This window comes from Nyctereutes procyonoides, unplaced genomic scaffold, assembly GCF_905146905.1.
Source record: "Nyctereutes procyonoides isolate TBG_1078 unplaced genomic scaffold, NYPRO_anot_genome, whole genome shotgun sequence".
Lineage (NCBI taxonomy): Eukaryota > Metazoa > Chordata > Mammalia > Carnivora > Canidae > Nyctereutes > Nyctereutes procyonoides.
The window spans coordinates 4,197,553-4,220,728 of record NW_026575141.1 but is presented as its reverse complement, the minus strand read 5'-3'; the positions used below and the strand labels follow the sequence as shown (position 1 = coordinate 4,220,728).

The 23,176-nt window shown below is 44.3% G+C and overlaps 1 protein-coding gene across 1 annotated transcript; it reads left to right on the top strand.

The window, feature by feature from the left end:
* Positions 1 to 488: 488 nt before the first annotated feature.
* CPA2 (carboxypeptidase A2) lies at positions 489 to 21,029 on the top strand. The gene is made up of 11 exons (XM_055307354.1): positions 489 to 553; positions 2,434 to 2,515; positions 3,430 to 3,564; positions 4,359 to 4,454; positions 6,169 to 6,270; positions 8,331 to 8,429; positions 9,725 to 9,835; positions 10,975 to 11,065; positions 12,635 to 12,834; positions 15,129 to 15,213; positions 20,801 to 21,029. The coding sequence occupies exons 1-11, from the start codon at positions 489 to 491 to the stop codon at positions 20,986 to 20,988; spliced, it is 1,254 nt and encodes a 417-aa protein (XP_055163329.1). The 3' UTR covers positions 20,989 to 21,029.
* The last annotated feature ends 2,147 nt before the right edge of the window (positions 21,030 to 23,176 follow it).

Genomic DNA, 23,176 nt, shown 5'->3' with positions numbered 1-23,176 from the left:
AACATTATAAAAATAAACAAATGAGCAAACTAATGGAATGTGATAGATAGGATGCTTGCATAATTACTATAAATGCTGTGCCCTTTTTTGTTTTTTGGTTTGGGTTTTTTTTTTTTTTTTTTTTGGTCTGAGACTCATAAAGGACTTTAACCTCAGGTCTATTAATCTGGCTTTTATCATTGGTCAGAGTTATTGGCACTTTATGTTCTAAATCATAAATACATGATTTGCCCTTGGTATGCTCTAGCAATTTTGTTTTCTTTCCATCAAAGTTTGTTATCTTATTGCAGGAATGGAAAATGTACGGACTGGTGATATCACACAGGTGGGTGTCTATAGCCTTGAGAATTTGACATGCAGGTGGGAATTTTACCATGTGGGCATTCACTCGAGTTCTTACTCGGCCTACAGATCAGCCTCAGCTGTGGGCACTATAAATAAAGTTCAGGAGTGACACTGAATTCTGGACTCTGGAAAGACCCTTGACCATGAAGTTGATCCTGGTTTTTGGTGCCCTTCTGGGGCATATCTACTGTCAAGAAACATTTGTGGGGTAAGTTATACTCTCTGGTGCCTATTTGAACTTTTTTACCTGAATCACAGAGTCTCACTGGATTGTTGCAGAATAATGGGTGTAAGTGTTCAGCATTTTCAGAGAAGTTCTCTTAGGTTTAGAGAGGGGATAGTGGGAATAACAGAAACGAGTGACCCAAGAAAGAGACGAATGACATCTAAAGGAAAAAAACAAAGTGAAATCTGAACACATGTACCTTATTTCTCTCTCCCCTGATGATCAGAATGTAGGATGATAGACGTGAGTGAAAATAAAGCAGTTTGGCTGAATGTCTCAGCACATCTCAGTAACTGATGGGTTACTCTCCTACCACGTCCTCCTGACCATTCTGGGCTTCACTCTCCACATCAGTCCTTGACCTCTCCATCTTCAGATCTAGTGCTCAGGCCATGGAACCTCATGAGGCGGGAGGATCAGGGCTGCAGATTTCAGCCCAAATCCAACACTCGTGGCTTTGTAGGTACTTTGCTCCAAAGTACTTTGGTTCCAAGATTCTGTGAAAGGCTTTAGGCAGCATTTCTTGAAGAGGGTTCCAGGGAATTAAGGAAGTGGTCAAATAAATTTGGCTCAAAGAAGTGGGTGGTCAAATAAATTTGGGAATTGGAGTGTTTAACAAACTATAGGATTTCTAGTGACTTTTACTAAATTGGTATGCATTGTAAATCTATAAGAAGGGATCTAGGTTGCTGCATTTACCCTTTTTTTTTTTTGATCATCAAACTCCTCCCCACTTTTTTTTTTTTTTAATGTGCTGAGCAACTCAAAGGTCTACTATTCCTTAGAACACACACCAGGAAATATTAGCCAAAAGCAGTATTTTTCTCAATGCCTTTCCATTACAAAGGAGGGCTCCTGGGTGTCTGCACTAACTAAAAGGAATGAGACTCAAATGGAAGAATTTTCAGATCATTTGGCAGGTGGATACTTGAAGGCAGAAGAGCCTTGAAGATCTTACACTCTATTACTTACATATTTTACTAGCATTCATTGGAAATTGCATGGCACTTGGTTTCAGAAGACCTGGGTTCTGGTCCTTGTATATGGCTCTTTGAACCAATCCTTTCCCCACTGCACAAATGCTCAGGGCAGTGACTCGGGAAGTCAGCCTACTTGGAGAAAGGATAGAGGAGAAGAAACCTCTACTGCCAAGGAAGGGCTATGCAAATACAGATCTACTCCCCAACTTTTTTTCTAAGGATATGTGTTTGCTTGTTCTGCAACTTCTCTTTCCTGCCAACGTGTCCTTGATAGCCTTTACTCCTCATTATGTGTGTTTATGGGTGTGTGGAGAGTACACCATGATTTTTCAGGGTCCCAATTTTCTTTGGTATAGCCCAAGCTTGGGCCACATGAATGGGGTTTGGAGATGGAACTCTAATACATTTCAGTTAACAACAGCAAAACATCTTAGGTCTACCCAGATGTGAATTCTGTTCCTTTTACAAGCTCCAAACTAATTATTCCACTTAAAAAAAAACCAAAACAACAAACCACCTCATTTCTGAAAAGCAGGAACAGACAAGTTTTAAAAGCTATTGCTTTATGACCAGCAGGTGTTATTTTATAAATAATTATTAGCTAAAGGAAAGGTAACTTTAATGGCAAGCTTCCTGCCAGGAGTAGGTACACCTCTTAATTATTATCTAGATACCATTTCCTTGGGGGAAATAAAGCCATTCTACCAACTCCTCGTTCTGAGGATGTGGGTCAGTATACGATTTATTAGTTTCTCATTTGTCAAAGAGGTTATTAACTGCTACATTAACCTCCAACACGCTGAGAGTAACAGGGGCAGAAAGCAACAGGAAACAATGTCCAGGTTTTGCTTTTAAGGTCATGTCTGTGGTTAATATTCTTAGGGACCAGGTTCTTGAGATCACACCAAGGAATGAAGAACAAATAAAACATCTGGTGGAATTGGAGGCTGAAGAACACCTTCAGGTATCCATCCTAGAGGGAGCTTCTGTTTCCCAAAGTCACTACTCCACAGTTAGAGACACGATGATTGGGATCTCTTACTTTGGACTGTACCTCATCTTCTCTGACATAGTGTGGAACACTAACTCATGGAGCTGGGGTACAGAAAACCTGGACTCTAGTTTCAACTCTGTGACACTGGGGAAGTGACCTACCTTCCTTGTGTCTCATCATCCCGTTCAGTCTGATGAGGATAAATATGCCATTCTTCTATCTCACAAGTTTATCATAAAAGTGAAAAGAGATCTAACGTGAAAGTTTTTTTTTTTTTTTTTTTAAAAGCTGTTTTTTTTTAAATCTTTATTTTTTATTTTATTTTATTTTTTTATTATTTACGATAGTCACAGAGAGAGAGAGCGAGAGAGGCAGAGACACAGGCAGAGGGAGAAGCAGGCTCCATGCACCGGGAGCCTGACGTGGGATTCGATCCCGGGTCTCCAGGATCGCGCCCTGAGCCAAAGGCAGGCGCCAAACCGCTGCGCCACCCAGGGATCCCTCTAACGTGAAAGTTAGTTTGAAACATTGCTGAACAGCTTTAATGCATTATTTCCATCCTAAAATAATTTACAGTATTGATATTGTGTTATGAAACGGATTCCTTGAATGTCAACTGTTGAAAAAAACTGCCATAGTTTAATCTTTGCCTTTGGCCAGTTTTAATATCTATCTAACCATAGGGGGACAAACAATATAACACATATGTCCCTCTTTAGATATTTAAAAACCCTCTTGCAACATCATAGTGGTTCTACAGTGATTCTGGTCTTGTGGGCTGGAGGTAGAATAGATACAAATTGATTTCTGGAAACCTAACCATGCTGTGCTGTCCATTTTCCTGGAATGACCCACTTACTGCCTTGGCCTTTTACTCCTTCCAGCTTGATTTTTGGAAACTACCCACCATCCCCGGGGAGACAGCCCATGTCCGAGTTCCCTTTGTCAGCATCCAGGCAGTCAAAGTTTTCTTGGAGTCTCAGGGAATTGCTTATTCCACCATGATTGAAGATGTTCAGGTAATTATCCCACAGACCATTCTTCCAGAGTCTTGCTGGTCTACATGAACTGAAGGTCCAGCCTTTTTTCTCCTTGGGTACCCTCTGCCAGGGGAAAAGACCTGTGGGTGCCCCTGGGGCCTTCCTGCAGGCTCGGCTACCCCTGTAGAGAAGGTAGGGAGGCACTGTCCCTCTCTCTTTAGCACTTGATGCAAGTGAGATATGGTAATAAAAAAAACTACAGGGAAAGGGCAAAACAATCTCTGGCATGAAATATAAAGTGCAAACGGAGGGGTGTTAGTTTAAGTAAAACGTTACTCATTTAATTTTTTTTTTTTTTTAAGGATTGTATTTATTTATTCATGACAGACAGAGAGAGAGGCAGAGACACAGGCAGAGGGAGAAGCAGGCTCCATGCAGGGAGCCTGACATGGGACTCAATCCCAGGTCCCCAGGATCACACCTTAAGCCGAAGGTGGCGCTAAACCACTGAGCCACTGGGGCTGCCCACTCATTTAGTTTTTAACTGGGGGTTAACTCAGGCCCTGGGTCCCAGAAAGATAGGAGCCATAACACAACCACGGGACTGTTCGTCATGCTGTATTTGTAGCATATGACTGGCCAGGAGGCCTGTTAGTGCCTCATCTGCTTTCAGGATGCTGCCAGTATAGGGGAAAGGCATAACCCCAGAGCCTGTAGGACAGGAATAGGATGCTTGGGACTTGGGGACCTGAGTGTTAGCATTTCCTTCACAATTGTCGATGCAAATGATGAATTGTTATAGACTATTCATAAGTGTGGCTGGTTTATCTTAGGTTCTGTTGGACAAAGAGAATGAAGAAATGTTACTTAATCGGAGAAGACAACGGAATGGTAACTTCAACTTTGAGGCTTATCATACTTTGGAAGAGGTGAGTGTTTTAAAATGAACCTCTGAAAAAAAAAATAAAATGAACCTCTGAGAAATGGGCTGTTTTCTCCTCTGATGACAAGGCTTTTACTTCTACCTGGTGATTTAATGGGAAGTGTTTCTGAACTTCTCCAATCTTCTCTAGGATTTCACAGCCACTATCAGTGTCACTGCTTTAAGGCAGGACCTGAAGCCCACTTGCCCATCCCAGGGGCCATTCCATTATTTGGAATTGTCTAAGACTGTCTTAAGTGAGCACACAAACAGCCTCTCATGCTGAGGAGCCTCTCCCCTCAAGACCCCTTTGCCGATTTCTGACCTGTGTGGCCCACAAAGCCATTTGAGAGCTAGGCTTCATGGCTGCCAGTGATGATGGAATCAGGGGCACCCTGACACCTCTGACCTTCAGCAGAGGGTGGGGTCTCCCAATCTGACCAACCCTCGGAGACCGAATGGTAGTGAAGTGTTAGGAGGCCTCCGTTGTCTTTCCTGAGTTTTGTTGGTGTGAAGAATGCCCGCTTCCTCCAGCTGGGTCACACACTGCCACCTGGACATCTGGGCAGGGCTGTACTTGCCTCTTTGTGACACGGAGCTTTTCTTGGGGTTCACAGGGGTCCATCTGCACCAAATGACTTGGAGTGGGGGAAGGGAGGGGAGGGCTGAAGAGATGGGGGTTGGAGGGCCACAGGAAGAGGTGGGGGAGTAGGACAGAGCGGAGAGGAGGAGTCTGGTAGGGGCACATCCCGCACACCAGACATCCCAAACACGAAGAGGCCTGAAACTAATTTTCCCCTCTGATTTATTCGGTGGCAAAAGCTGACCTGACCTAAACTCATCTGGGGGCCAACTCTGACCTGAGCTGACTGGCTACTCATTTGTTTCACTGCCAGAGATATTAATGTGCCTGCATATGGAGCGACGCCACGTCGATAATATACAATAGATGCTTCCTCTGAGCTTTCTAAAAAAAAAGAAAAAAAGAATTTTTTTTTAAAATTTGAAATCTGTATGGCCCCTCAGGGTTTCAGCGAAGGGATCATGAGACAGTACAGGGAGTGAGGGGGAAGGGGAGTTAAGACAGCAGAGGCCGGCGGCGGCGGCAGGGGCTGCTCTCGCGCCCCGCGCTCCCGACACGCGGCCCCCGCCGCCCCCGCCGCGCCGCAGCCTGGGTGCCGGGCCTGCACCGCACTCCGTCAGCCTCGCAGCGCGGGCCGCGTGGCCGCCCACCGAGGTGCCTCAGGGGCCGGCGCCTCAGGGGCCGGCGCCCCGCGTGCCCTCAAGCAGCCCCGCTGCCCTGTGCAGCGCCGGCCTCCACAACCACCTTTGGGGGGGGGAGGGGGAGGGGGAGGGCGGAGCAGGAGGAGCCCCGCCATGTGTGTCCCTCTGGGAGTGAGGGCGAGCCGGCCTGGGGCCGGGGAAGCCGCCCCTCGGGGATGGGCTGAGGGAAGCCACAGGCAAGGCAGAGAAGTGCCATTTTGTCGGCGGCACAAAGCCGGCACGAGCCGGCTCGGCGGCCACAAAATGGCGTCCCCCCCGCAGCCCCTGTGGAGGCCCGGGGCCTCGTGGTCTCGGCCTCGATGCCCGCGTCCGCGAGCCTGCGGCGTCCCCCGTGCGTCCCCCGAGGGAATGGAAAGGGGGAGCCGGGGAGGTCACTACTGGGGGCATCACGTCGCTCACTGGCCAACGTCCCGTGTCTCCGGTCTTACACATCGCAGATTTCCCAAGAAATGGATACCCTCGTTGCTCAGCACCCTGGTCTGGTGAGCAAAGTGAACATTGGCCAGTCTTTTGAAAAGCGGCCCATGAACGTGCTCAAGGTACACCGGTGCAGCTGGGGTTCCTGTCGAGGTCTCGAAGCGGCCGCCGCCAGCCCGCCTCCGCCGCCGCCGCCGCCGCCGCCTCCGCCTCCGCCGCCGCCTCCCAGCGCTTCCGCCCCCCTGCCCCGTCTCCTCCTAACCGGTCCTCGCTGGTTTTGAGTCTCCCCCTCCCCACCACCCCCCTCCCGCTTTCTTTTTTCTTTTTCTCTTTCCTGCGCAAGCTGACGCAGGTCTGCGGGAGTGAATTAATGCTCTCATCTCGATAGATTCGCTCGTAGGGAACCAGAGGCGACCGCGCCAATAGGAACGGAGGCAGGGGGAGGCGGTGCGGCCCGGGGCGAGGGGGGCGGACGGAGGAGGTGACGGGGTCCCGGGCGGGGGGGGGGGGGAGGAAATGACGAGGGCCCCGGGGCGAGGGAGGGACGGGGGGGCGCGGGCCCGGGTGAGCGGGGGGCGGGGGGGGAGCTAATCTGTAATTAATCAAGGTAGGAGTTCTCTACCTTGTGTCCCTTGCTTTTCTTTTCTTTTCTCTCTTTTTTTTAAACCAAGAGATTAAAAAAAAAAAAAAAAGCGCCAAGGACTTGCCTGAGCTGCATTTAAAAGCAGAAGCGTTCCTGCAAGCGTGCTGGAGGGAGGGCAGGGCAACTAAACTGCATAGGCAAATGCCCAGAAAGAGAAGGCATTTGTTTTTAAAAGGTGCTAGTTTGGAAAAGGTTAGGGTTTTACTCCAGCCTGTAACCTCTGACAGCCTTGGTGCTCATAGTTGCAAGCTTTTTCACTTTGTCCAGAAAAAAAAAGAGTGAAATTTATTTACCAGGTTTCCTAGAAAGAGTTTGTGAAAGAGAAAAAAAAAAGAGAGATAATGTCACAACTCCCTACTACATTTGGAAATGTTATGGCTGAGAACCAACGGACTCATTGGGACAGATGGATTTCTCCAGAGTGTTTCTCCCAAAGCAGACTGGAGAGAAGTGGTTTGCCTACTTTATGACACGGTGCTACATTTGCTAATATTTACTACCTATTTTAAAAAAAAGAAAAATCCTCTACCCTGTTTCTGTTTCTCCCACCCTGGGGCCAGGAAATCCTAGATTGTCCTCTCCCTTGGATTGTCCTGGCCTCCTTTTCCCTGGGGTAGCTCGGGGGTGAGAATGTTACATGTTTTTGAAAGTTCCCGGCTTTTTACAATTGAGCTCTTTGAAGGAAAAGACATGAAACACTTGTAACTAAAACTCTTGAAGCCCATGAAATGTAATTTTTAGCAAGGATTTGCATTTCTCATTTACCTTATCTGCTATGTTTAGAATGCAGCACAGAGATAGAAGTTGATGGTGCAAAAATAATCTTTTCCTTCCCATTTACTGATCCAATTGGCAAAGCCACTCTTCCAAATAAAACTAAGACAGTTAGATCATAAAATTTAGACTCTGGAAAGCACATCCAGAGCCTAGCATCCTGTTTTTATGAAGGACTCAAAAGGTTATCACAAGCATTTTTATTGCAAAAATTACACAATTATTGTAAAAATCAGAAAAAAGAGAAATGAAAAAGGAAAAACATCCCCATATTCCTAATTCCATGACGATGGGGTGATAGCTGTTAATATTTTGTTGTACATCTTGCTTTCTCTCTTCGTTCCCCTCTTTCCTTTTTTATGTCTGTGTGCGTACATATATATACATACATGAGCTAGCCTTTTAAAAGAAAAAGGCATCATACTATTCTGTAACCCATTTGATAAAATTTAGAACAAACGATGAACATACTTTTCATGTCATTACATTATCTGCAACGAGTTTCTTTTTATAAACATCGCAGGAGAAAAAGCCAATGCCCTCTTGTTAGCCTGCATTTAAAGTCATATTAAAAGCAAGGGGACCAGAAAAATCACGCGAAATAAGAGTTTATCTACAGCATCACTGTCTGCACCTCTACACCTCCTCCTTCTCTCTCCATCACGTCAAGTACTGAAAGAGGGACAGATAGGCCCCAGGGGAAGAGAGGGGGGACAGGAGCCCGCAGCAGTGGGAGCTGTTCACGTTTCCCACATTGTTTTACAGTTCAGCACTGGAGGAGACAAGCCGGCCATCTGGCTGGATGCCGGGATCCACGCTCGCGAGTGGGTTACACAAGCCACTGCACTGTGGACAGCAAATAAGGTCATTTTTTCCCCCTAAAATTCCTCGATTATTTTGACTTTCTGGGGTTAGGCTCCACCTAACCACGCAAGGGTCTTTGTAGAGCCTTTCTTTGTGTAGGCAGGAAACAGGCCCATTCAACCTTTTTTGGGATTGCGGTATTGCTGCAGCCAGCACGCTGGCACTGTCCCCGGGCCTGCCGGCCACTGTGTGCTCTGTTAACAGACACAGCCAGAAGAGATTGAGAGGGTGGTAAGTAAGGACCCCAGGAGTCAGATTTCAGTATAAGAACAGAGTAGAGAAAAATTGCTTTGCTGCCTCGGGCCTTGCAGGCTGAGGGACGATGTGCTAGAAATCTGTAAAATCACCAAAGGGGCTCAGATGGAGAATATAAACAGGTGCTAGAAGACTTTCCTTTGCCCTGCAGATCTAAAGTGAAATTGGTTAAGGGTTTCTGGGTTTTTCTGAAAATTTTCCAAATCTGATTCTTAAGTCAGAGTGTCGCAATACCTTTCTTTCACATGTTCATTGGAATTAGAGTCAGGACGCTGGGCTGGGTGTGACCTAGACTGGTATTGCTTAAGTAATTCAAAAATGACACGCTATAAATCAGAATGTTAATTCATGAGCAAAGGAAATCAATCCACATCAGATCATTCAAGCATGTGCAGCCACGTGCATACTGACTGATACATTTTTCCCTTCAATTAAAATGCAGTTACCTTTAGGGTATTATGAAATGGATATTTAACAGTTGAATAATAATGCCTTAGGATGGCTGAGCACAGGAAATGAATAAATTTTAATCCAGCAGAAACTTCAACTTTACTGCAATTGATCGCAAGTAGAAATTTAATTCCCCAAATGGAATTTAACCGGTTCTCTGTAGCTTCAGAAAAGTCTCTACACATTTAAGTAATCTGTTGTTCGTTGTGAGTACTTTTGGAAAGCTAGCCTGTGTGATGATGAAGGAAAACTGAAAAAAATGTCTTTGGTTCATACATCGGTATAAGCCACATACACCTTTGCAAAATGCTTTCCCAGAATGAATAGAAAGAATTCTACTTTTGAGAGAGAATGGATAAGTGATATCTGAGTTTTACTTAATGTCAGTAAATGATTTTGACTGGAAATAAAAATATAGACTCTGGCATATTAAACATCACGGGAGACTGGGAGGTAGCCCTGGCAGGCTCTCATTGACCAGTAGTGGTATCTAGTTCATGTTTGAAAAAAACACATTACCTTAATACTCCATCCTGTGTTCCCTGGTGAAAGGGGAGTGTGAAATTGACATATATGTTGTCTCTGCTCAGATTGCCTCTGATTATGGAAATGATCCATCCATCACTTCCATTTTGGACACAATGGATATCTTCCTGCTGCCGGTCACAAATCCTGATGGATATGTGTTCTCTCAAACCAAAGTAAGCCTGTACCTTTTTCTTCTTCAACAAGAATTTATGGAGATGTGTAGGAACTTAAAAAACAAAAGTAACCTTTCTGTTCTGGATTTACCATAAGTGGGATGCGTAATTTCTCAGTAGTAGCCCTGAACTGAGGCACAGAGTGGAGTGGAATAATCACCTCTTATTCCAACACACGATGTCTTTACATATTGCCTCGGTCAGAGCCCATTTCAGCTGTGAGGCCGGGCTATTAGAGCTCAGTGTTCACCGTGAGTCACCTAGGAGATTTGTTCCAGTTCTCTCTGCATTTTTTTTTTTTTTTCCTGTGGTGGGATTGATGGAAAAGAGGAGGCGGATATTACCTGCTGACAATTAGATTGCAGTAGGATTTGGGTAGGCAGTACAACGTATTTAGCGTTTTACTTACAATCTGGAAAAGAAATCCTCTGTAATATCACTAAAAGAAATTACGTAGTATTTTTCCCCCTTTAAAATCTCATTACGGAACACCATGGTGGTAACTGTGACCCCACGTATATTCAAAGTGAATAAGAGCTTCAGGTTTATTTATGGAGAGAACTGATGACGATAGTGTTTTTCAACGTGTGTTCAGAAAGAACTTGTACTCATCTCATGAGATATCCTGTGAATAGAGGCTCCACGGTCAAGTTTGGGAAGTTCCGCCCACTGTACCCCCATCCTGGAGCAGCATTAAAGAACGCAAAAGAATAATAATAATAAAAAAACGTTAGAAGTGCTGAGGTACATTAGCCAATTTAGCTCTATATCTTCCTGAAATATTCTATTACAGAACTCTTGTTCTCTCCCCACTTTGTTGTCGTTGTTTTTATTTTTATTTTTTATTGTTAACGTTTAATAGAACTGGCGTCCTATAGAAGACGGTTTGGCAGGTATTGATCTGAGGAGATGGGGGATTATTTACTTCTCATTTCGGTGAGATGACCAAGAAGCTCCTTTCAGAACCCTGTAGGAGGACTATTTGACACCTCTGCCGGCAAGAGAGATTAGTGTAATTCCAAAGGGGCCTTCCCTGGAAGGAGCAAGGGAAATGAACAGAATTCTAAAGGGACTTTCTCATCAGGCCCAGTGACTGTCTTTCTCTTTTGTCTGTCTTCTCTTTCTGTTGGATTTTAAAGAATCGTATGTGGCGGAAGACCCGGTCCAAGGTATCAGGAAGCTTCTGTGTCGGTGTTGACCCTAACCGGAATTGGGACGCAGGTTTTGGAGGTGAGCGCAGGGACTTGCCCCCAGGGACCGCCTAAAGTTGTCTGGCCAGCTAGCTGCTTTGCAGGGCTCTGCAGTGCTGTCAGCCTGCTAAGCCCATTCAGGATTGAAGCCATTTAAAAACCTATTTGAAAAACACTTAAGTAAATTCCCTTCACAGGCACGCAGCTCTGTCACAGATCTCTGAGCAGCATTTAATATATTTTGTCTCACATCTTAGTTTTCCCACAAGCTGTAGCCCAGCTCGGCTTCACTTCTGAGTTTTCAGAGCAAAGACTTGGCGCAGTGGAGGGAGGCCTTAGGAAGGCCTGAACCAACCACTAGAGGGGGTTAGGATCTATTCAGATGAGAAACATTACATCATCTCTGGATGTTTCGAGAAAGAAAACTAAAAAGAAATACAAATAGGATTAAGGAATTGATTTTCAAAACAGATTCAAAGAGAAAATATTGGCTTGCTGCTCTGGTTTTGTTGACTTGTGCCCCTAATTTGGGGGGGGGGTTCAGTGGCAGCCTGGTTTGGGGGCTTCTTTATGCTTTTAGGGACCTGTTAAAACTCCTGTGTTTCTCTAATCACAGAATTGATATTTGTTTGTTTCTTCCTCATCAGGTCTGGTAACAGTGAGGTTATAAACTGTCTTTTTCACTGTACTATCCCTAGTATCTAGTACAGTGTCTGGAACATAGAAGGCAATCACTAAATATTTGTAAGACGAATTAATGAGTTATTGAACCAAGAAAAGACCCACTCGGGAATTGTGACAGGATATGGATGACTGGCAAGTTCATTCATTGCTTTTATAATAGTTTTTTTAGCATAGGAAAAAAAAATCAAAGCATCAGATCCAAAATACTGAACAATACTCAGGGATTCAATGTCAGATATTTTTTTCTTGAAGTGTTATTATTCTTATTAAATGATCTTGAAATAAAGTGACAGGTTGTATTCATACTTTGTCTATATCATTTAGAGACCCTGGGGAGTCCCAGCCCCTACCAGTTCCCTAGAAGTTTCTCTAGCTTTCAGAGCCCTGGCCAGGCCACAGTGGACCACTTTGGTGGTCACGAATAATTCCAGTTGCTGAGAAAATCAGGGCCAAAGGTGGCCTGTTGTCAAGTGCACTTGTGATTTCCTCACTGCAGAAAGGGTGTCAGAGGTTCCTTGCATTTATGGCTTTGTGATTTAGAAGTACAGATGCATAGAATCTTCTACTCTTGGACACTAAGAATTGGAAGAAATCCCAGAAAGAGAGCTTGCTCAACTCCCACCCAGTGCAGGAATTCCATCTATAATGTTAAATCTAGCTTTTCTTCCAACAACTCCCACAGAGAGGAGATGATCTAATTTGATAGCTTTCTGCCATATAGAAGAACCGTATTTCTAAAGAAGAGAGATGTGTCCAGAATCACTTCAGTGTGGCCTCCTGTGCCCTTAGATAGCAACTCAATCTAATGCAGGGACAGTCTTGCTGATTTTCAGAAGAGGAACTTTAGTGATGCACAGTAAATGTATCCATACAGCATCTCCTTAAAGGTCACTGTTCCTACTGGACTTCTTTTGCATCCCATCAGGGCCAGGAGCCAGCAACAATCCTTGCTCTGATTCCTACCATGGACCCCATGCCAACTCTGAAGTTGAAGTGAAATCCATAGTGGACTTCATCAAGAGTCACGGGAAAATCAAGGCCTTCATTACCCTCCACAGCTATTCCCAGCTGCTCATGTTCCCCTATGGGTATACATGTACCAAGTCAGATAATTTCGATGAACTGGTAAGTTTCTGAAATGCCATTTTAGCTCAGCCACAAAGATCCGTTGTGTTGGACAAGTAAGTTTCAATGGGGAAATCAGGTACTGAGATGATGGTGTACTAGTGACAAGTTACAAAGATGAATAGGTCCAACCACTGAGAAGACTGTGATACAAGCAGGGGCTTGAAAGACTGGTTATGGACTTTCCCAAGTGACGTTTCCTTGGGAAATAGAATTCATGAAATTACTATTGCCTTAATCTAGATGAGCAGGCGCCTAAATTTGACTATAAATTCCCAGGATGTGCTTTCTGTTGCTTAGGAAATAACTACTTGAATTTGGACCCAGGAGGGTGGGGGGTGTCTTGTTTTTTTTAAGATTTTATTTATTCATGAGAGACAGAGAGAGAGAGAGGCAAAGACACAGGCAGAGAGAGAAGCAGGCTCCATGCAGGGAGCCCAATGCAGGACTCGATCCCAGGTCTCCAGGATCACCCCCTGGACCGAAGGTGGCGCTAAACTGCTGAGCTACCCAAGCTGCCCATGGACCCAGGGGTCTTAGATCTGTAGTCAGATGCCCACAGATGCTGAATGCTAAATAATACTGTCTCCCAGTTCTTTGCCCCATACCTTCCTTGTGCTTTCTGCTCTGTGACCTGTCTTAAATGCTGCACAGGTGTGTGATGTTGGGCAACAAACACTCCCTTCCCTAACTTGCTGCCTTCCATCATCTTTCCTGTTTTGGGAATGAGCAAACTGGTGACAGTCTTAAGTCAGATGGCAACATCTCAGAGGGCTTCTTACGGTTGAACCAGAGCTATCCCCAGCTGAAGAGAATGTGCAGATATTCCCAATTTGGCTTTTAGGCTTTGTTTTTGAGACCCATGTGTTAGAGATAAATCCTGAGATGGGACCTTTTGGTCAATTTATTTTCAAACATGTTATTGTCAGCAGCTCCTGACATAAATGGAATAAATTATTCCCATTCAGGTGTATCTTTCATCTCATCTGTTGCATGTTAGCCTTATAGGGCAGATTTCAGGGTTTTGATGGTATTACCACCCAAGGTCAAATCAGGGGAAAAAAAAACCTTAGGATTGAAAAGAAACTAAAAGGTACTTTGAGTAGATCTAGATGACCTTCAGTTATCTAAACCAGATGTTCCCATCTCTGCCACATTGTCATCTAGCCTGTGTTTGTGGACAGTTTCCCACCTCCCAGGGGATTCTCTTCCATTGGGGCTGATTTGATTGTTTGAGGTCTTCCCTATAGAGAGCCAAAGCCTTCTCCTTACCTTTTTTACCTGCCAGCCCTGGTTTCTCTTCTTGCTCCACAGAGCAAGTGTATTTTCCTTTGTAAAGAAGCTAATGCATTAATCACTTGAAGACCAGTAACCTGCTTCTCCTGGGTTTTTCTGTATCCCTACTGCATACTTGGCAGTGCCTTCAAGCACTCCTAACGTAGTCCCGAGTTCCCTCACCATTCTGGTCGCTGTTTTCCGAACATGCTTTGGTTTGTCTGTGTTCTGCAAAGGCAGCTCCCAGAAGTGAACGTGAAACTTGTGTTGTGGGTTAACCAGCACAGAGCAGAGCATGACCATCACCGCCCTCATCCAGACCGTGCACTTCTGCTTAAACAGTTGAGGGTCACATTAGTTTTTTGGCAGTAGCACCATGCCGTTGACTCATGTTGGGCTCATTGACAACTGAAACCCCCAGGCTCTCTGAGGATTCTGCCGAGCCAGGTTTCCCCCATCTGGTAATTGTACAGTTGTTTTCCTGGACCCAAGTTCAAGACCTTACATTTATCCCTAGCAAGGACAGTAAAGCCTCAATCAGTCAAAATTGGAACCCTCAAATAATGGAAAATATTTTGCTGAGCTCTACTTCTTGGAAAAAGAGACAATCATAGGGAGGTAAGCCAATGTAGGGATCTATTTAAAAAAAAAATCAACTTCCCGGGTACATCCTGGGGTCAATACGTATTCTCTTTAGCCCCTACTGCCATCCTACCCCTGAACCAGGAGAGCTGGTGGCAAAATAATGACCTCAGTGTATGTTATTGCAAACACCTGGATGACTAAATAAACAACAGAGGTCTTCATGTTGTATTTTCAAAGCCAACAGAAGTGAACTAATGAAATAAAGCTTGCTTCGTGGTGAAAATGACTGAAACGAAAGAGCATTATGCTTATGTCTCAGTTAACCAGAGAGGCCCAGTTAATCAGACAGTCCCATTCTATGTTCTGCTCTTGGGAGTCCATTCTTTGAGAAGCAAATGTCATCCATCTACCTTTTCTTGGTTCTCTTACTCTAGAATGAAGTGGCCCAGAAAGCTGCCCAATCTCTGGCCAGCCTGCATGGCACCAAGTACAAAGTGGGACCTATCTGCTCAGTCATCTGTAAGTATCTAGTGTGTATTTACAAATGACCCACTAAGTGGGCACCATGCGATTTGGGGCCAGAGCCTTTTAGTGCCCTGATGTACAATGGATAGGTCTTTATGCATGGCATCCAGCCCTGCCCAGTTGCCCTCCATGAGATACTGCATGATATCTGGAACAGAGAGCTTCCTAAATATTTGAGCTATGTGTGTGCCTCTCTGCGTGTCCTGATCCCTGCAGCTCACTGTTGTTATGTGGAATCTCTTTGCCTAAAAATAAGCTTTTGTCAAGACTCAGTCCTAAGTCATTACTTTTATTAATTATTCCTTTCTTGTCTAAGAGGGGTTTACACCCTGAGTTAATGCCATGGACTGGATGCGGGGATGACTCTTTAAAAGGACCCAGATATTTCAGGGGATAGACTTTGTTGCAGCCATTTGTGCACATAGAATGTGGGGAGACACAGGGGACACAGGGGAGAACAAGTCAGGAATACCTCCAATGTCAGGAATAAAGCTAGGGAGCCTGCTCTCAGAGGCTCCCCTCTCCCACAGTGGAGGGATAGAAACAAGAAACAACTGAGTGCTGTGGGAAATTGTAATGCACCCATTCAGATTGTGAGTCTGCCAAAGGAATCTCCCCACTTCCTTATGGACAAACCCAGAAACTCAAGACACCCCAATTAAGTGCTCAGGAATCTCCTAGTGCTTCCACGCCCATGGACCCTTTGGAAACAAATGCCTCCTATAGGCACTCACTCTATTCAGCACACTTTTATTAAGCCTCTACCATGCAAAAAAAAAAAAAAAAAAAAAAAAACCCTCTACTATGTGCTAATCATTATGCCAAGTACTACAGACATAGATAAGTCACAGAAAACTCACTGTTTAATGTGGGAGATGAACAGGAAGACAAATGAACGTCAGTATGCTGTGTGCAGTTGTGGGCTATACATGGTACAAAAGTGTTAGAAAGTTAGAAGGATTTGACAGTGGCAGAATCAGGAAAAGCTACATACAGAAGAGGGCAGAATTTTGATGGTTGCTCGCCAAATAGTAACTGGAAGGGAAAAGAATGGGTCATTCTGGCTCTTTACCAGTGCGGGCAAAGGCACAGAAGTAAGAAACTGCATGATGGGCTCTGCAAACCACAAGGGGGTTTGGGACCATTGAAAGAAAGTGGGAACAAAGGGAGTGGCATTTGGGTTTTTGGATGCCATGTTAAGGTGTTTAAGATTTAACTCTAAGGATACTGGAAGCCATTGGAGTTTTCAGCAGGCAGTGAGTATGTTGAGGCATTCTGTTTTATTTTTATTTTTTTAAAGATTTTATTTATTTATTCTTAGAGAGAGAGAGAGAGAGAGAGAGAGGCAGAGACACAGGCAGAGGGAGAAGCAGGCCCCATGCATTGGAGCCCAATGTGGGACTCGATCCCGGGTGTCCAGGATCACGCCCTGGGCTGAAGGCAGTGCCAAACCACTGCTCCACCCGGGCTGCCTGAGGCATTCTGTTTTAGATGAAACACACTAGCAGCAGTGTGGAGGCTAGAGTGTGATGGGTTGGAGTACGAAAGTCCTACAGGAAAAGTAGGACTTGTTCACAGGAGGAAATGGTCATCTGTGCTAGAGCAGTGCCACTGAGGATCTAGGGAGACGTTAATCAGGGAAAACCAGAAGGCTTTTGTCACTCATTAGATGTAGAGAGTTTCTCACTGAAGGTCATCAAACAGGGCCGTTGACAGAGGGAGACCCCCCAGAAGTTGAAGGAGGGGTGACATTGGAGAGAGAGTGCGTTCAGCTCTGGGCAAGTTGAGGTTGAGATAACGGTAGTGTTTTCAAGTGGGGATGTCTCATAGGCTTTGGGCTGCATGGCCCTGGGATTTCTTGGAGAGAGAGAAAATCTTCAAAGTAGTTGACAGGATGGTTGGAAACAGGAGAGCAAGGACATCACTTGGATTGGGAGGAGTCTTGGATGGAGGAGGGGAGCAAGATGTCAGACAGCAGAAGGGGTGAGAGAGGGCCACATAGTGGGGCTGGGCAGAGGGCCCAAGAAACCAGTTGTTGGAAAGGAGGCTGTGGTTAATAATGATGAGAGGCTACAAAAAGGTCAGCTGTGACAAGGACAGAACATTTACCACTGGATTTTGCTTATTGGTGACCTTAACCAGAGCAGTTTCATAAGCATGGTGAAGAATTATTGGAGGACCACATGGGATAAGGGAGAGAGGAAGTTTGGTGACTAGACTGCTCTTTGGGGGAACCTAGATGAGAAGGGGAGGAGAGAGGAAAGGAGAGTTTTAGATGTTTGAGATGAGAGACTTACTTATTGGCTGTGGGAAAAAGACCAACAGCGAGGGAGAGGTGGAAGATGCAGGAGAGAAGAAATGAGCAAGGCAGTGCCTTTGCAGAGTTGGGGAGAGGAGGAACAAGAAAGAGTCAAGCAGAGGTGGGTAAGTCAGGCTTGAAAAGGAGGAGCAAGTCTGCAGATGCTGGAGGCACCAGCACAGCTACATCTGTAAGGAGGGTGGGAATCTAAAGGAAGGCGCCCTTATTAGTCATGGTAATCATGGTGACCTTGGAGTAATAGTTCACTTACCGTATCTATAACAACTGATGGAAATTCCTAAACTACTGATCATGAAAGTTTGGGTGTTTTCCAGATTATAGTTTTTCTTTTCTTTTCTTTTTCTGCTATTATGTTACATTTAAAATACTTGATGGAAAAAAGAATTCTAATAACCTTCATATTTTATGTTTCAGTCTCATAATTTTGTTGATGAACACAAATTTATTTATCTAGTTGTTATCAATGTCTATGTTCTATTTTGTGTCCAGCCTTTTTCAGTTAATGTTATTTCTTGTACAGTTCTATGCATTTCCATTCTAAATGTTTGTTATTCCAGTAGATAGCTCTATCCTGGTTATTGCTCTATCCTTTGTGTTATTTGCTAAATGGTGCTGCTCCATGTTGGTGCAGACATGTTGGTACAGACTTCTTTTTCTTCTAGATGACATCTTTGGTGTATATTCCCAAGGCAAGATTACCAAGTCAAATGGAATGAACAGATTTAAAGTTCTTGTTACATATTTTTTAGAATATTCTCTGGAAGGCTGATCTGCTTACAGTTGCCCCGACCTTTTAAACCATGTTCCATGTGAGATTGTCCTCCCCTTTGGCAGAGGAACCTCCAGGGAAGAGGGCCCTCTGACTGGTGGTGCCGGGGAGGAGGCCATGATGGCCACTGAAAGCGGAGGAATGCATGTTTTCTCTATTGGGCAGCCTCGAGTGGAGGCTGGAGCTCAGAATGTCAGCAGAAGGGCATTCTCTGTTCTCCACATGGGGTCTTGGCCATTTTGTTACAAGGAATCTGGTTTTCCACCTTTCTTATCTTAGGCATGTGCAAGTGAGACCTTGGGAGGCTGAGCTTTAGTGTGCTTTTCTTGGTAAGGTTATAGATATTTTTTTTTTTAAGATTTTATTTATTTATTCATGAGAGACAGAGAGAGAGAGAGGCAGAGACACAGGCAGAGGGAGAAGCAGGCTCCATGCAGGGAGCCCCATGTGGGACTTGATCCCAGGACTCCAGGATCACGCCCTCGGCCAAAGGCAGGTGCCAAACTGCTGAGCCACCTAAGGATCCCCTATAGATATTTCTTATAGGCAAATATCAGACAGATATAGGGTTTGCTGTCTGATCTTTCAGAGCCTGACCATTAATGATCAAGCAAATTCTGGCTGCATCTTGCCCAGAGCTGACTCTGTTATCCTTGATTCTGGCCTAATGGCAGCTTGGACAAGTACTGCTTCTAAGAACAAGTCCCAATTAAGTCCTTTTTGCCACCTGCCCTAGATTGGCATGTAGCTCTGGGCTGAACACCTGTTTCACTCCACCCAAGAGGTGGCTGGGCTCCTGTAGTGGGTGAGACATTTCCTGGGTAGCTTCTCACCTGGAAAGGGCTCTGAGTTGCTGCACTATGATAGGTGTTTGGTCCAGGAGAAGTTACTTGAGTTCTTTCTCTGAGAGGTAAAGGCTGCAAAAACCCAGACCTTGGGGATAGAGGCCTGGTTTTGAGTTACAGTTCTGCCACTTTGGAGCCAAGTAATATTGGGTAGGTCACCTGTCCTCCCTTGTTTTTGTTTTTTTAATCTGTGAAATGGGTTGTTGGGAGGCTCAAAACATAGGATGTAGAATAAAAGTGTTCACTAATTATAAGGCACTTTATAAATGTTGCTTGTTAGGATTACCCTCCAGGTGCCTCTTATCCTTCATGTGGTCCAACTTTTTTGATTGGATCCTAGTGGTTTATCAATAATGGTGGTTACAATCACAGCTGAAATTTATTGAATGCTTATCCTACATACTTTATCCCAGTTCCTTCACTTAATTTTTCAGAGTCTCAGTTTCCTTATCTATAAAATGGGAATAATACTGGTATCTACCTTGGGACCCATGTGGGGATTAAATCAACCAATTTAGCATAGTACTTAACACATTTAGCAAGTACTCAACAAGTGTTGGAATCATACATATAATATTCTCCCATTTAATTCTCGCTGTGAAATAAGTACGGTAGTATTATCTCTTATTGATAGATGAAGCCTTTGGGATTCAGAGAGGTAAGTGCCTTAGGTCACCCAGTTAATGAGTTGCAGAATCAGGATTCAATCTGAGGCCAGGGTTCTGTCTACCATGGACCTCTTAGTCGGGTAGGCTGTGGGCAGGTAGTGTAAGTTAGTAATTTTGGTACCCAGGAAGATTCAGTTCAAGTCAGTAATCATTTGGGTGAAGGCAAAGACACAAATCACAGGCATTTATTGCGTTAGTTTACAATATTAACCATTAATCCTACTTCTTCCTGGTACAACACCCTGGTCTCCCCTTCTGTCTGGCACCATTCTTAGGGGCTAGGTGACTTCCTTCATTTCTGCCCCATCTCTTCCACTTGACCTCTACCTGCCTTCCGTGGGAGGGGCCTCAGAACCCATCCATTGCTCAGCTCTTCTGAGTCATGATTGCCCTAAGTTTTTGTAGGCTGATGCCACCTTCCTTTATCATCTGTCACGTCAGCGGCCACATATTACACAGGTGCATATTACTTTATTGGTGTAACCCATCATGTATAAGTGCTGGGTATATTATTTGATATCAGAATAAAACCTACTCCACCCTTATGCTGAAAGTTCCCTGAGGGCAAGGGCCAAGTCTCTTACTCTATTTGTAATCCCTCCTCTCCCACGAGAGAAAACAATGTCTACCTCTAGCACTCCTCTAAAGAAGGAAGTGGTGAGGCCTCCTTAAGGTGTAGAAGGTGCCAATCAGGAGAGCAGGCAGGATTCCAAATGGGTGAGTGAAGCCAGAAGCTCCTAAAAACACCAAAGGAAGTCTAAGTATAGTGTCCATTTGAATAATACCTTTTGCTTTTCAAATTAACCTTGTATTTTGTCATAAGCATGACCCTCTGCGAAGCTATCCCTGCTCTCAAAGTCCATGCAGAGATGCAGAGGGGCCTGATTTATCTCTGGTGAGGGTGAAGCCTAATAGGTTATAAAGCTGGAGAGGCTAGGGGGAATAGCATAACCAGACTTTATTCTCATTTGCCCTTCAGACCAAGCCAGTGGAGGAAGCATTGACTGGTCATATGACTATGGCATCAAATACTCATTTGCCTTTGAACTGAGGGACACGGGTCGATATGGCTTCCTCCTGCCGGCCAATCAGATCTTGCCCACAGCTGAAGAGACCTGGCTTGGCTTGAAGACAATCATGGAGCATGTGCGGGACCACCCCTATTAGGGCTCTGGGGAATAAAGACCATTAAAAGCTCTTTGGTTTGAAGCAAAGTTGGGTTGTGATTATTCCTTTTTCTCATCCTGATCTAGAAGCACTATTTCTTTGCTTTATGTTATCCTAAAACATAGCAAGCCACTGAACTGTACCTCTCCATCTTTAAAGACAAACAAACAAATGAAAAAAAACCTCATCCTAAGCCAAGGGCTCCCAACATTGTTTAAAGTTTTTTTAAAAATTGTGGTAAAATATACACATCGTAAAATTGACCATTTTCACCATTTTAAGTATGTAATTCAGTGGCAGTAATACATTCACAAGGTTGTGCCATCATTATTACCATCTATCTCCAGAAGTTTTTCATTATCCCAAACTGAAACTCTGTACCCATTAAGCAGTAAATCCCCATTCTCCCTCTCCTCAGTCCCTGGTGACCTTTATTCTTTCCTTCTGTATGAATTTGCCTATTTCAGGTATCTCATTATAAATGGAATCATACGGTATTTGTCCTTTTGTGACTGGCTTATTTTATTTAGCATAATGTCCCCCAGATACATCTGTGTTGTGGCGTGGGTCAGCCCCTTCACCTTAATAGAGTAGCATTTTGGAGTTAGGAAGGGACTTTCAAGTTTATTTACTTAATAAATACTAATTAAGCAACTACATGGTACCATACAGTGTCCTAGGTGCTATATCCTCTGGTCCCATTGTTGCTTTTGGCTTTCTTTCCCATTTCTAGTATGCTGCATTATAAAAACAAGTGGAGACCCAAACCAATGACAGTCATTTCCTCCTGGCTGCCCCATCAAACCTGGGTCTCACATTCTATATAATTTCTTTTTAGGCATTCACTTCCATTAAGGTGTGAGAGTTTCTTCGTGTTGATGGTTTTCTTTAGGAGGAGAAGGCGAGAAGTGAATTTCAGCTTCCCTAGATAATTCTGAGTACTTAATTCTTTACTTCACATTTCTTGCAGATTCAGCTCTTAGCTTCTCTAGTTACTAATTTCAAAGCTGAAATCTATCTCAGAACCCAGCCTTTGACTTGGACCAGGGTGGGCGTAGGAGTTCAGTTTCAGTGCTGGAAGGATGAAAGAGTCCTGATAAAGCCCCCAGCTCCATAGTTCCTGATGAAGAACCCAAACTTACTTAGGCTTCTTTGAGACCTGTTTTTGACTAGGGCCTTGTCAGTCTAGCAAAGAATCATGCTAAGTCATCCCCTAGTCCTTGATATCTGATTGAGTTCCTCATCCTCCACGTTTGATGACTTAGCCCTTGGTCTGCTTTTGGCAAGAACCCTGTGAGTCCAGTTAAACAAGAAGCCCCCCACCCTTGATGTATCCTCTCAGCAGTTTTCCATCTACTGACCCCTCTCACTCTGCTGTCTTTTCTGTACTTGGAGTTGAACACACTCTCTTCTGTTGTGAGAGCTCTATTGCAATAATCTTGAATAAAATCTTCCTTACAGTTTTGACAAGTGTTGGAACAATTTTTCTTTAACACTCTCAACTATGACTTTTGGTTGTATCCACTGCCCTTGAGCAAGAGCAGAAAAAATGATATAGACCATGGGGACAGTGGGATGGAGGAGGCTTTGGGCTTAGGGCTCTGAATTTGAGGATTTGGAGCTCCCAGAACACACTCAAAGGCCTTAGAGTCCCTGAAGAAGCTGTGGAGATCATGAGTGCCTTTCATTTATCCCGATAAGATGTGGTGGAAAGGACACCAGACTCAGAGTCTAGCAAATGTAAGAAAGCCTCATTATTAATAATACCATTAAACCTTACCTTTACTCAGATCCCAAAGAAAACTGATATTTTATACACATTAACACTTCTTCCTATCTCATTGACCTCATGTATTTCTACTTTTTTAGTGGAGTCATAAGAGTTAGGTGTCAGATTCATGACAGAAGTTATAAACTCACTCTGACTTGCTCTGGTGAAACTCTCTGATAGGGCTTACCAAGTGTGTGGTCTTGGAGTTTTGGAGTTGGCTTGAGGTTTCCTCTGCTAGTCTTCACTTTTTTTTTTTTTTTTTTTTTTTTTTACTCTAGAGGTAACTCCATTTCAGGTTTACAATTTGGTGTCTCTATCAGGATAAATTCTTTCCAGCACTGTGTGGGACTTCCCTATTTATTGAAAAAACACTATTTAAATACCAAGCAATGAGCAATATGGCACCCTTGGCACAAA

Coding starts and splice junctions, on each gene's coding strand:
- CPA2 (XM_055307354.1), top strand. CDS start 489: ATGAAGTTGATCCTGGTTTTTGGTGCCCTTCTGGGGCATATCTACTGT. Junction 2,516..3,429: donor AGGCTGAAGAACACCTTCAG/GTATCCATCCTA, acceptor TACTCCTTCCAG/CTTGATTTTTGGAAACTACC. Junction 3,565..4,358: donor CCATGATTGAAGATGTTCAG/GTAATTATCCCA, acceptor GGTTTATCTTAG/GTTCTGTTGGACAAAGAGAA.